Source organism: Salmo salar, chromosome ssa17, assembly GCF_905237065.1.
Source record: "Salmo salar chromosome ssa17, Ssal_v3.1, whole genome shotgun sequence".
NCBI lineage: Eukaryota > Metazoa > Chordata > Actinopteri > Salmoniformes > Salmonidae > Salmo > Salmo salar.
The window spans coordinates 84513249-84528147 of NC_059458.1; the positions used below are offsets into that span (position 1 = coordinate 84513249).

A 14899-nucleotide genomic window follows, 5' to 3' on the forward strand; every position below is an offset into this window, starting at 1 on the left:
CCACTAGCATCCCACATTAATACAACCACTAGCATCCCAAATTAATACAACCACTAGCATCCCAAATTAATATAACCACTAGCATCACAACCACTAGCATCACAACCACTAGCATCCCAAATTAATACAACCACTAGCATCACAACCACTAGCATCCCAAATTAATACAACCACTAGCATCACAACCACTAGCATCCCAAATTAATATAACCACTAGCATCCCAAATTAATATAACCACTAGCATCACAACCACTAGCATCACAACCACTAGCATCCCAAATTAATACAACTACTAGCATCCCAAATTAATACAACCACTAGCATCACAACCACTAGCATCCCAAATTAATATAACCACTAGCATCCCAAATTAATACAACTACTAGCATCCCAAATTAATACAACCACTAGCATCACAACCACTAGCATCCCAAATTAATACAACCACTAGCATCACAACCACTAGCATCCCAAATTAATATAACCACTAGCATCCCAAATTAATACAACTACTAGCATCCCAAATTAATACAACCACTAGCATCACAACCACTAGCATCCCAAATTAATACAACCACTAGCATCACAACCACTAGCATCCCAAATTAATACAACCACTAGCATCACAACCACTAGCATCCCAAATTAATACAACCACTAGCATCCCAAATTAATACAACCACTAGCATCCCAAATTAATATAACCACTAGCATCACAACCACTAGCATCCCAAATTAATACAACCACTAGCATCCCAAATTAATATAACCACTAGCATCCCAAATTAATACAACCACTAGCATCCCAACCACTAGCATCCCAAATTAATATAACCACTAGCATCCCAAATTAATACAACCACTAGCATCACAACCACTAGCATCCCAAATTAATATAACCACTAGCATCACAACCACTAGCATCCCAAATTAATATAACCACTGGCATCACAACCACTAGCATCCCAAATTAATACAACCACTAGCATCACAACCACTAGCATCCCAAATTAATACAACCACTAGCATCCCAAATTAATATGACCACTAGCATCCCAACCACTAGCATCCCAAATTAATATAACCACTAGCATCCCAAATTAATACAACCACTAGCATCACAACCACTAGCATCCCAAATTAATACAACCACTAGCATCCCAAATTAATATAACCACTAGCATCCCAAATTAATATAACCACTAGCATCCCAAATTAATACAACCACTAGCATCCCAAATTAATACAACCACTAGCATCCCAAATTAATATAACCACTAGCATCCCAACCACCGGCATCCCAAATTTATATAACCACTAGCATCCCAAATTAATACAACCACTAGCATCCCAAATTAATATAACCACTAGCATCCCAACCACTAGCATCCCAAATTAATATAACCACTAGCATCCCAAATTAATACAACCGCTAGCATCCCAAATTAATATAACCACTAGCATCCCAAATTAATATAACCACTAGCATCCCAACCACTAGCATCCCAAATTAATATAACCACTAGCATCCCAACCACTAGCATCCCAAATTAATATAACCACTAGCATCCCAAATTAATACAACCACTAGCATCACAAATTAATATAACCACTAGCATCCCAAATTAATACAACCACTAGCATCCCAAATTAATATAACCACTAGCATCACAACCACTAGCATCCCAAATTAATACAACCACTAGCATCACAACCACTAGCATCACAAAAATGTATTTTTGCAATGTGGCTGACGGACCAGATCAGAATGTTTAGCTGAAGATATTGGGCTAACATCTGTTGGGCTAACATCTGTTGGGCTAACATCTGTTGGGCTAACTGGGCTAACATCTGTTGGACTAACATCTGTTGGGCTAACATCTGTTGGGCTAACATCTGTTGGGCTAACATCTGTTGGACTAACATCTGTTGGGCTAATCTGTTGGGCTAACATCTGTTGGGCTAACATCTGTTGGGCTAACGTTTAGGCTATTTCTTCACATTATAAGTGCAGCAACACACACACGGCAGTAGGCTGTAAGCGTGTATGTTCCATTACTGCAAATGCAATTATGAATGTAATGCTTTTATTATAAAGGTGCATTTTTATGGTGAAAATCTTCCCAAACATGAAACTCACGCTCTGCTTATGTATGTCAGTTAGGCTCTACACCCGCTTCATTTTAACAAGTTATTTGGCCACTTTAGTTGTGATATAAACCTTATTAAACATATAGGCCTATGGGCTAGGCTACATGAGGTGTGATACTAACCTTATTAAACATATAGGCCTATGGGCTAGGCTACATGAGGTGTGATACTAACCTTATTAAAACATATAGGCCTATGGGCTAGGCTACACGAGGTGTGAGACTGATTCAAAAAAGTCGCAAAAAAGGCATTGTTTATCAATTAATAATATATATATATCATTCACATGTGATATGCTAATATTGTCACCCATCAGACTATAATTGATTTCATCTTGTCTTTACGTATATTAAATAATATATGTGGGACATTTGTTTTGATTTAGAATGGACCATTATAATCACCTGTCTGGAAACAGGAGCAGCGGGAAAATACATCTAATTTATGCACTTAAATAGCGAATGGAGGATGCTTTTCCTATGGTTCATTTTCATTCCAGGTAGGCTATACTCCTGGTACTGTTCTATTCTGGCCCGGGTACTGTTCTATTCTGACCCAGGTACGGATCTATTCTGGCCCAGGTACTGTTCTATTCTGGCCCAGGTACGGATCTATTCTGGCCCAGGTACTGTTCTATTCTGACCCAGGTACGGATCTATTCTGGCCCAGGTACTGTTCTATTCTGGCCCAGGTACTGTTCTATTCTGGCCCAGGTACGGATCTATTCTGACCCAGGTACTGTTCTATTCTGACCCAGGTACTGTTCTATTCTGGCCCAGGTACTGTTCTATTCTGGCCCAGGTACTGTTCTATTCTGACCCAGGTACGGATCTATTCTGACCCAGGTATGGATCTATTCTGGCCCAGGTACTGTTCTATTCTGACCCAGGTACGGATCTATTCTGGCCCAGGTACTGTTCTATTCTGGCCCAGGTACGGATCTATTCTGGCCCAGGTACGGATCTATTCTGGCCCAGGTACTGTTCTATTCTGACCCAGGTACGGATCTATTCTGGCCCAGGTACTGTTCTATTCTGGCCCAGGTACGGTTCTATTCTGGCCCAGGTACGGATCTATTCTGGCCCAGGTACTGTTCTATTCTGACCCAGGTACTGTTCTATTCTGACCCAGGTACTGTTCTATTCTGACCCAGGTACGGATCTATTCTGGCCCAGGTACTGTTCTATTCTGGCCCAGGTACTGTTCTATTCTGACCCAGGAACGGATCTATTCTGGCCCAGGTACTGTTCTATTCTGACCCAGGTACGGATCTATTCTGACCCAGGTACTGTTCTATTCTGGCCCAGGTACTGTTCTATTCTGGCCCAGGTACTGTTCTATTCTGGCCCAGATACTGTTCTATTCTGGCCCAGGTACTGATCTATTCTGACCCAGGTACTGTTCTATTCTGACCCAGGTACGGATCTATTCTGACCCAGGTACTGATCTATTCTGGCCCAGGTACTGTTCTATTCTGGCCCAGGTACTGTTCTATTCTGACCCAGGTACTGTTCTATTCTGGCCCAGATACTGTTCTATTCTGGCCCAGGTACTGTTCTATTCTGGCCCAGGAACGGATCTATTCTGACCCAGGTACTGTTCTATTCTGACCCAGGTACGGATCTATTCTGACCCAGGTACTGTTCTATTCTGGCCCAGGTACTGTTCTATTCTGACCCAGGTACTGTTCTATTCTGACCCAGGTACAGATCTATTCTGGCCCAGGTACTGTTCTATTCTGGCCCAGGTACTGTTCTATTCTGACCCAGGTACTGTTCTATTCTGACCCAGGTACTGTTCTATTCTGGCCCAGGTACTGTTCTATTCTGACCCAGGTACTGTTCTATTCTGACCCAGGTACTGATCTATTCTGACCCAGGTACTGTTCTATTCTGGCCCAGGTACTGTTCTATTCTGTACACTACCTCAAGACTCTCTGTTATCCCGCAGCTCTCAATCTCTCTCTCTCTGTCTCTCTCTCTCTCTCTCTCTCAGAATAATTTCTCTCTCTCTCTCTCTCTCTCTCTCTCAGAATAATTTTTCTCTGTTTCTTTGTGTCTCTCAAGTCAATTCAAGAGGCTTTATTGGCATGGGAAACGTGTTTACATTGCCAAAGGAAGTGAAATGGATAAAAATGAACAGTAAACATTACACTCACAAGTTTCAAAGGAATAAATACATTTCAATGTGCAAAAGGGAAAATAAATCAACATAAATATGGGTTGTATTTACAATGGTGTTTGTTCTTCACTGGTTGACCTTTTCTTGTGGAAACAGGTCACAAATCTTGCTGCTGTGATGTCACACTGTGGTATTTCACCCAATAGTTATGGGAGTTTATCAAAATTGGATTTGTTTTGTAATTCTTTGTGGATCTGTGTAATCTGAGGGAAATATGTGTCTCTAATATGGTCATACATTGGGCAGGAGGTTAGGAAGTGCAGCTCAGTTTCCACCTCATTTTGTGGGCAGTGTGCACATAGCCTGTCTTCTCTTGAGAGCCAGGTCTGCCTACGGCGGCCTTTCTCATTAGCAAGGCTATGCTCACTGAGTCTGTACATAGTCAAAGCTTTTCTTAATTTTGGGTCAGTCACAGTGGTCAGGTATTCTGCCAAGTAGCATTCCAGCTTGCTCTGTTTTTTGGTAAATTCTTTCCAATGTGCCAAGTAATTATATTTTTGTTTTCTCAGGATTTAGTTGGGTCTTCTGTCTCTCTCTTTATCTCTCTATCTCTCTCTGTATCTCTCTCGCTCCCTATCTCTTTCTCCCTCCCTCTCTCTGGGGGAAGTTTCCGGGACAAATAAGAGCTTCATAAATGTCAGATGGTAATGTTTGAAGGCTGAAGGGCCTGTAACTATGTCAGGTGTGTCCCTGTATAGCTGGTGTGTAGACAGCAGTGAGTTTTTACCCAGCCCCACTAAATCACATTACAGAGAATGTGTTGAGTCAGGGATATGTTGTCTGCTGCTCAGCTGCCTTTATATTAAACATAACAACTGAGGTGGTTGTGTTTACTCTCGCTCTCTCTCTGTGTGTGTGTGTGTGTGTGTGTGTGTGTGTGTGTGTGTGTGTGTGTGTGTGTGTGTGTGTGTGTGTGTGTGTGTGTGTGTGTGTGGTTAAAGAGTTGAAGGAGATGTGCCATAGAGAAACAGACATTCTTAACAAGGTTAATGTGTGATGTTGGTCTACAGTACGGACAGCGCTCCTATTCAACACAAATACATGGATTAGTAAGATAAATGATGTGTAATCGCCGTCAGAGTCCAAGACGTAAACACAAGTCTCCCTGATTACATTTCAAATGGGACCACATTCCAGGGGCTCGTCCAGGACAGCGGGAGGGACGGAAGCGTCATGGAGGCTGTGTGTGTGTGTGTGTGTGTGTGTGTGTGTGTGTGTGTGTGTGTGTGTGTGTGTGTGTGTGTGTGTGTGTGTGTGTGTGTGTGTGTGTGTGTGTGTGTGTGTGTGTGTGTGTGTGTGTTGGAGGCTGAGGTTGGTAATGGTAATGATCTCCTCAGAGCAGACATACAGACGGTGGGAAACTCAGGAATGTTGGACCATTTCCGACTGAAACTCGGCAAGACTTTCCTAATCCGAGGAGAACAGAGCTACAGCCCTGGCGACACCGGCCCAGCTGGGTTGCATCTCTTGTGTACAAAACAGGAGATAATATTTAGACTTTTTTCGACATTTTTTACATTTACATTTTAGTCATTTAGCAGACGCTCTTATCCAGAGCGACTTACAAATTGGTGCATTCACCTATAATATCCAGTGGAACAACCACTTTACAATAGTGCATCTAAATCTTTTAAGGGGGGGGTTAGAAGGATTACCTTATCCTATCCCAGGTATTCCTTGAAGAGGTGGGGTTTCAGGTGTCTCCGGAAGGTGGTGATTGACTCCGCTGTCCTGGCGTCGTGAGGGAGCTTGTTCCACCATTGGGGTGCCAGAGCAGCGAACAGTTTTGACTGGGCTGAGCGGGAACTGTGCTTCCTCAGAGATAGGGAGGCGAGCAGGCCAGAGGTGGATGAACGGAGTGCCCTTGTTTGGGTGTAGGGCCTGATCAGAGCCTGAAGGTACGGAGGTGCCGTTCCCCTCACAGCTCCGTAGGCAAGCACCATGGTCTTGTAGCGGATGCGAGCTTCGACTGGAAGCCAGTGGAGAGAGCGGAGGAGCGGGGTGACGTGAGAGAACTTGGGAAGGTTGAACACCAGACGGGCTGCGGCGTTCTGGATGAGTTGTAGGGGTTTAATGGCACAGGCAGGGAGCCCAGCCAACAGCGAGTTGCAGTAATCCAGACGGGAGATGACAAGTGCCTGGATTAGGACCTGCGCCGCTTCCTGTGTGAGGCAGGGTCGTACTCTGCGAATGTTGTAGAGCATGAACCTACAGGATCGGGTCACCGCCTTGATGTTGGTGGAGAACGACAGGGTGTTGTCCAGGGTCACGCCAAGGCTCTTAGCACTCTGGGAGGAGGACACAAGGGAGTTGTCAACCGTGATGGCGAGATCATGGAACGGGCAGTCCTTCCCCGGGAGGAAGAGCAGCTCCGTCTTGCCGAGGTTCAGCTTGAGGTGGTGATCCGTCATCCACACTGATATGTCTGCCAGACATGCAGAGATGCGATTCGCCACCTGGTTGTCAGAAGGGGGAAAGGAGAAGATTAATTGTGTGTCATCTGCATAGCAATGATATGAGAGACCATGTGAGGATATGACAGAGCCAAGTGACTTGGTGTATAGCGAGAATAGGAGTGGGCCAAGAACAGAGCCCTGGGGGACACCAGTGGTGAGAGCACGTGGTGCGGAGACAGATTCTCGCCACGCCACCTGGTAGGAGCGACCTGTCAGGTAGGACGCAATCCAAGCGTGGGCGGTGCCAGAGATGCCCAGCTGAAGGCATCTCTTCGACAGGAGGTAGCAGGCCACTTGAGGTTTTGTTAATAGTGTACCCACATGCTACAGGTTTCACAGATGCGGGGTCAGTTATATAGAAGAGAAATAGCCTTGTAGTGTTGTCATAAACAGTGCAGGGTGAGAAGCAGCTGTAGCAACATTTTAACCTCTATCTGTACTTCCATGTAAGAACACTCATTTTCATTTCCTGTTTGAGAACATCTCCTGTTGGTGAGCGGGACCCTGGTGAGGAGGAGATGAGGGCCAATGGAAAACGCCCTGAGCACCCTCAAAGAGCTCCCAGCATGCTTAGCATCTAGCCTGAATGCAGGCAAACACACAGACACACAGACACACACACACTGCTACTAGTGTTTCCCTGTGGGACAGACCTGGCATCACTGTCAACTTCTATCGTACATTTAGTTCTATATTGCATAGGCCAACTGCTTTTGAATACATTTAACTGTTGTTTTTGGATGGGGTGAGATGGGATTTTGATATTGCCCTAGTTTTTTTACCTTGCATAGTGGCACAGAACATTGAGTAGAGTACAATTTACAATATTGACCTCTCTGAATATCTTCGTCTTTGTACAATCCCCTGAAACAGTATGTTGTCTATAGACCCTGAAACGTTCTACAGTATGTTGTCTATAGACCCTGAAACGTTCTACAGTATGTTGTCTATAGACCCTGAAACGTTCTACAGTATGTTGTCTATAGACCCTGAAACGTTCTACAGTATGTTGTCTATAGACCCTGAAACGTTCTACAGTATGTTGTCTATAGACCCCGAAACGTTCTACAGTATGTTGTCTATAGACCCTGAAACGTTCTACAGTATGTTGTCTATAGACCCTGAAACGTTCTACAGTATGTTGTCTATAGACCCTGAAACGTTCTACAGTATGTTGTCTATAGACCCTGAAACGTTCTACAGTATGTTGTCTATAGACCCCTGAAACGTTCTACAGTATGTTGTCTATAGACCCTGAGACGTTCTACAGTATGTCTGTCTATCTCTCTCCCTCTCTATCTATATCATTCTCTCTTTAAGCTGCAGTGTGGGTTTTAATAGAGGAGAGTAGTGAAATATGCTGCTGTGTAGTTAAGGTAATGTATTGAGCTTGTGGCACAAACAAAACAAGACACACACACACACACATACACACACATACACACACACTCTTCTCCTGAACACAGAGGGAGAGTAAATATGTTTGTCACCTTTAAAACGTTCCCCCCTTCGTCAGGCTGGGCTGAATAGATCCTTTGTATATCATTAGCTGGTACTCACTGGCCCTCACAGGGCTTAGTTTGGCTGGTGCAGTCTGGAGGAGAGAGGAGAGGAGGAGGGGAGAGGAGGAAGGGAGAGGGGAGGAGGAAGTAGAGGAGGAGGAGGGGAGGAGGGGAGAGAGGAGAGGAGGAGGGGAGAGGGGAGGAGGAAGTAGAGGAGGAGGAGGGGAGGAGGAGAGAGGAGGAGGAAGTAGAGGAAGAGGGGAGAGGGGAGGAGGAGGGGAGGGGAGGAGGAAGTAGAGGAGGAGGGGAGAGAGGAGGAGAGGGGAGGAGGAGGGAGGGGAGGGAGGAGAGGAGGAGGGGAGAGGGGAGGAGGAGGAGGAGGAAGTAGAGGAGGAGGGGAGGGAGGAGTGTGAAACTTAACCCCGTCCTGTCTGGATGGCTGTAGTTTGTCTTCACCTCTGTCCTACATCAATGCTGCATCATGGAGTGGGGATACTATGTACCAATCTATTTAGTGGAGTAAGTACTGTTTATAGTGATTATGTGTTCTAGTTGTTCCTGTTACATTTACACAGTCATGTGGTCTGTTGATTGATGAGTTTATGACTGTAGGCTTTTGAGTGACTTTAAATCTCCGTGACACCAGTTCATTCTCAGTATGAGTATCAACCTGTTAGTCAGCCACTCAGTAGTTGGTCAGTAGTGTACAGTCATCCCACTCTGGGCTGAGAAGTCTTGCTTCTCCATTTGTGGTTGTAGTCATTGTTCCTGCCTGTCTGGGTGTGAAAGCACTCGGTCCCTCTTCCCTGAGCAGACCAACTCCAGTGTGGGGGCTATGATTTGGTTCTGTCCGCTCTTATGAGACTGACATAGATACACACACAGTCTTACGTAGTTAACCTTGTGGTGACATATAGTTCAGTACCATTCAAAATCCTATTTTCCTTACCCTAACCTAAAACCTAACCTTAACCCTAAACCTAACCCTAGCTCCTAACCCTAGCTGCTAACCTAACCCTAAAACTAAACCTAGCTCCTAACCCTAGACCTAATTCTAACCTTAACCCTAAACCCTCTAGAAATAGCATTTGATCTTGTGGGGACCAACAAAATGTCTCCAGTTGGTCCAATTTTTGTTTGTTTAGTATTCTTATGAGGACTTCTGGTCCCCCCAAGTATAGTTAAACACGTCCACACACACACACACACACACACACACACACACACACACACACACACACACACACACACACACACACACACGGTTTCGTGACTATCTGTTCCACACCAGAGAGTAGCAGAGAGTAGCAGAGAGTACCAGAGAGTAGCAGAGAGTAGCAGAGAGTAGCAGAGAGTAGCAGAGAGTAGCAGAGAGTACCAGAGAGTAGCAGAGAGTAGCAGAGAGTACCAGAGTAGCAGAGACACCAGCAGTGGAGGAGATGCTGGTAAAATAAGTTAGTCCTTGACATTCACCTGAACTGACGGGGGATAACGGGGCTATGAGCTCTCTAACACAGAGGAACAGGGCAGTGAGAGGAGGAGACCTCTCTAACACAGAGGAAAAGGGCTTTGAGAGGAGGAGACCTCTCTAACACAGAGGAACAGGGCAGTGAGAGGAGGAGACCTCTCTAACACAGAGGAACAGGGCAGTGAGATGAGGACCTCTCTAACACAGAGGAACAGGGCAGTGAGAGGAGGAGACCTCTCTAACACAGAGGAACAGGGCAGTGAGAGGAGGAGACCTCTCTAACACAGAGGAACAGGGCAGTGAGAGGAGGAGACCTCTCTAACACAGAGGAACAGGGCAGTGAGAGGAGGAGGACCTCTCTAACACAGAGGAACAGGGCAGTGAGATGAGGACCTCTCTAACACAGAGGAACAGGGCAGTGAGAGGAGGAGACCTCTCTAACACAGAGGAACAGGGCAGTGAGAGGAGGAGACCTCTCTAACACAGAGGAACAGGGCAGTGAGAGGAGGAGACCTCTCTAACACAGAGGAACAGGGCAGTGAGAGGAGGAGACCTCTCTAACACAGAGGAACAGGGCAGTGAGAGGAGGAGACCTCTCTAACACAGAGGAACAGGGCAGTGAGAAGAGGAGACCTCTCTAACACAGAGGAACAGGGCAGTGAGAGGAGGAGACCTCTCTAACACAGAGGAACAGGGCAGTGAGAGGAGGAGACCTCTCTAACACAGAGGAACAGGGCAGTGAGAGGAGGAGAGACCTCTCTAACACAGAGGAACAGGGCAGTGAGAGGAGGAGACCTCTCTAACACAGAGGAACAGGGCAGTGAGAGGAGGAGACCTCTCTAACACAGAGGAACAGGGCAGTGAGAGGAGGAGACCTCTCTAACACAGAGGACCAGGGCCGTGAGAGGAGCAGACCTCTCTAACACAGAGGAACAGGGCAGTGAGAGGAGGAGACCCCTCTAACACAGAGGAACAGGGCAGTGAGAGGAGGACCTCTCTAACACAGAGGAACAGGGCAGTGAGAGGAGGAGACCTCTCTAACACAGAGGAACAGGGCAGTGAGAGGAGGAGACCTCTCTAACACAGAGGAACAGGGCAGTGAGAGGAGGAGACCTCTCTAACACAGAGGAACAGGGCAGTGAGAAGAGGAGACCTCTCTAACACAGAGGTGCTTTGAGAGTGTTTGTGTTTGTGTGTTTGTGTGTGTGTGTATGTGTGTGTGATTACAACATGTCTATATGTACTTACTTTATATGTATGGAGATTGAGAAAGAGAGAGTAACAGAAACAGAGAAGGGATATTCACTGCACAGCAGCAGGAGAGAGAAACAGAAGGGATATTCACTGCACAGCAGCAGGAGAGAGAAACAGAAGGGATATTCACTGCACAGCAGCAGGAGAGAGAAACAGAAGGGATATTCACTGCACAGCAGCAGGAGAGAGAAACAGAAGGGATATTCACTGCACAGCAGCAGGAGAGAGAAACAGAAGGGGATATTCACTGCACAGCAGCAGGAGAGAGAAACAGAAGGGATATTCACTGCACAGCAGCAGGAGAGAGAAACAGAAGGGATATTCACTGCACAGCAGCAGGAGAGAGAAACAGAAGGGATATTCACTGCACAGCAGCAGGAGAGAGAAACAGAAGGGATATTCACTGCACAGCAGCAGGAGAGAGAAACAGAAGGGATATTCACTGCACAGCAGCAGGAGAGAGAAACAGAAGGGGATATTCACTGCACAGCAGCAGGAGAGAGAAACAGAAGGGGATATTCACTGCACAGCAGCAGGAGGGAGAAACAGAAGGGATATTCACTGCACAGCAGCAGGAGAGAGAAACAGAAGGGATATTCACTGCACAGCAGCAGGAGAGAGAAACAGAAGGGATATTCACTGCACAGCAGCAGGAGAGAGAAACAGAAGGGATATTCACTGCACAGCAGCAGGAGGGAGAAACAGAAGGGATATTCACTGCACAGCAGCAGGAGAGAGAAACAGAAGGGATATTCACTGCACAGCAGCAGGAGAGAGAAACAGAAGGGATATTCACTGCACAGCAGCAGGAGAGAGAAACAGAAGGGATATTCACTGCACAGCAGCAGGAGAGAGAAACAGAAGGGGATATTCACTGCACAGCAGCAGGAGAGAGAAACAGAAGGGATATTCACTGCACAGCAGCAGGAGAGAGAAACAGAAGGGATATTCACTGCACAGCAGCAGGAGAGAGAAACAGAAGGGATATTCACTGCACAGCAGCAGGAGAGAGAAACAGAAGGGATATTCACTGCACAGCAGCAGGAGAGAGGAGTTGGTTTGTCTACAAAACACTATAATAACCAGCAGGGTCACACGGCAACTCCCTGCCAATCAGAGACAGACTGCCTCCCTGCCAATCAGAGACAGATTGCCTCCCTGCCTGAAGAGCAGTGCAGAGAGTGTGAGAGAGAGAGAGAGAGAAAGGAGGAGAGAGAGATGTAAGGAGTGTGGGGGTATACTGCATCTTGCGGGAGGGACGCCTTTCTCTCTTTTTCTCTCTCTCTCTATTGCGTGAAACTTCTCTCTCTCTCTTTCCCCCTGCCTTATCGCTCTTCCTCTCCCTCTCTCTTCCTCTCTCTATCTCTGTGAGCATAGTTCTTCCTGTAGTCTGAGCCTGAGAGCACTGAGCTCTCTCTCTCTCTCTCTGTGTGTCTTGAGTTGTGTTCTGACCATGAGGACTCTCCATAGGTTGAAGTTGATGAGTTCCCCCAGCCTCAGTGACCTGGGGAAGAGTGACAAGGCAGCCTTGGAGGAGAGAGGGACACAGCAGAGAAAAGCTGGGGCTAACGCCACCTGGAACAGGTACTGTAGTCTACACTCTGTGTGTGTGTGTGTGTGTGTGTGTGTGTGTGTGTGTGTGTGTGTGTGTGTGTGTGTGTGTGTGTGTGTGTGTGTGTGTGTGTGTGTGTGTGTGTGTGTGTGTGTGTGTGTGTGTGTGTGTGTGTGTGTGTGTGTGTGTGTGTGTGTGTGTGTGTGTGTCTCACCCTGCTTTGTGTCAGTCAGTGAACAGGAGGTACTGTACTTGCTCCTTCCTTGTTGTGAAACTCCACTGACCGTTAGAAAGGCCAGAGATGTGGTTGTTTGTCAGTCAGTCGGCTCTGTCTATGTCTATGTCCCTGTCCTGTACTCTGAGATCTACACAGCTCAGTCTATGTCCCTGTCTGTACTCTGAGATCTACACAGCTCTATGTCCCTGTCCTGTACTCTGCGATCTACACAGCTCAGTCTATGTCCCTGTCCTGTACTCTGAGATCTACACAGCTCTATGTCCCTGTCCTGTAGTCTGAGATCTACACAGCTCTATGTCCCTGTCCTTTACTCTGAGATCTACACAGCTCTGTCTATGTCCCTGTCCTGTACTCTGAGATCTACACAGCTCTATGTCCCTGTCCTGTACTCTGAGATCTAGACAGCTCTGTCTATGTCCCTGTCCTGTACTCTGAGATCTACACAGCTCTATGTCCCTGTCTGTACTCTGAGATCTACACAGCTCTGTCTATGTCCCTGTCCTGTACTCTGAGATCTACACAGCTCAGTCTATGTCCCTGTCCTGTACTCTGAGATCTACACAGCTCTATGTCCCTGTCTGTACTCTGAGATCTACACAGCTCAGTCTATGTCCCTGTCCTGTACTCTGAGATCTACACAGCTCAGTCTATGTCCCTGTCTGTACTCTGAGATCTACACAGCTCTATGTCCCTGTCCTGTACTCTGAGATCTACACAGCTCTATGTCCCTGTCCTGTACTCTGAGATCTACACAGCTCTATGTCCCTGTCCTGTACTCTGAGATCTACACAGCTCAGTCTATGTCCCTGTCCTGTACTCTGAGATCTACACAGCTCTATGTCCCTGTCTGTAATCTGAGATCTACACAGCTCTATGTCCCTGTCCTGTACTCTGAGATCTACACAGCTCTATGTCCCTGTCCTGTACTCTGAGATCTACACAGCTCTATGTCCCTGTCCTGTACTCTGAGATCTACACAGCTCTGTCTATGTCCCTGTCCTGTACTCTGAGATCTACACAGCTCTATGTCCCTGTCCTGTACTCTGAGATCTACACAGCTCTGTCTATGTCCCTGTCTGTACTCTGAGATCTACACAGCTCTATGTCCCTGTCCTGTACTCTGAGATCTACACAGCTCTATGTCCCTGTCCTGTACTCTGAGATCTACACAGCTCAGTCTATGTCCCTGTCCTGTACTCTGAGATCTACACAGCTCAGTCTATGTCCCTGTCCTGTACTCTGAGATCTACACAGCTCTGTCTATGTCCCTGTCTGTACTCTGAGATCTACACAGCTCTGTCTATGTCCCTGTCCTGTACTCTGAGATCTACACAGCTCTGTCTATGTCCCTGTCCTGTACTCTGAGATCTACACGTCTCTCTCTGGGATTTCCTTGAGAATGTCACACTGAATAAGCATTACTATAAGCATTACTGCCATCACTATTCCTAGTCTCATAAAGCAACTTCCCAAATCAGAAAGGTCATTCATTCCTCAGTGACTTACAGACTGTGTTGCAGACCTGGGATCAGTGTGCTACGTGATGACCTAAATATAACTGAGCAGAGAACTCTGAATAACTAACAAGACTTCCACTAGTCACATCATATATACTAGCACGTTTACAGTACGTTTACAGCACGTTTACAGCACGTTTACAGCACGTTTACAGCACGTTTACAGAACATTTAAAGCACATTTACATCACGTTAACAGTACATTTACAGAACATTTACATCATGTTTACAGAACATTTAAAGCACATTTACATCACGTTAACAGTACATTTACAGAACATTTACATCATGTTTACAGAACATTTAAAGCACATTTACATCACGTTTACAGTACATTTACAGAACATTTAAAGCACATTTACAGAACATTTAAAGCACATTTACATCACGTTAACAGTACATTTACAGTTCATTTACATCATGTTTACAGAACATTTAAAGCACATTTACAGAACATTTAAAGCACATTTACAGAACATTTAAAGCACATTTACAGTACGTTTACAGTACATTTACGACATTTACAGCACGTTTACAGTACATTTACAGTACATTTACGACACATTTACAGCATGTTTA

The 14899-nt window shown here is 45.9% G+C and overlaps 1 protein-coding gene across 8 annotated transcripts in view; it reads left to right on the forward strand.

The window, feature by feature from the left end:
- Positions 1 to 14899, forward strand: part of LOC106576365 (proline-rich protein 5) — a 69757-nt gene that overhangs the window by 14325 nt on the left and 40533 nt on the right. For 6 of the 8 annotated variants that reach the window (XM_045700265.1, XM_045700268.1, XM_045700264.1 and 3 more), the window contains one exon: positions 12484 to 12597. In XM_045700265.1, coding sequence (XP_045556221.1) covers positions 12484 to 12597 — 114 coding nt within the window. Of the gene's footprint in view, positions 1 to 2537; positions 2652 to 11980; positions 12234 to 12483; positions 12598 to 14899 lie in introns of those variants that run through there. The other 2 variants (XM_045700263.1, XM_045700267.1) reach the window with 2 other exon arrangements.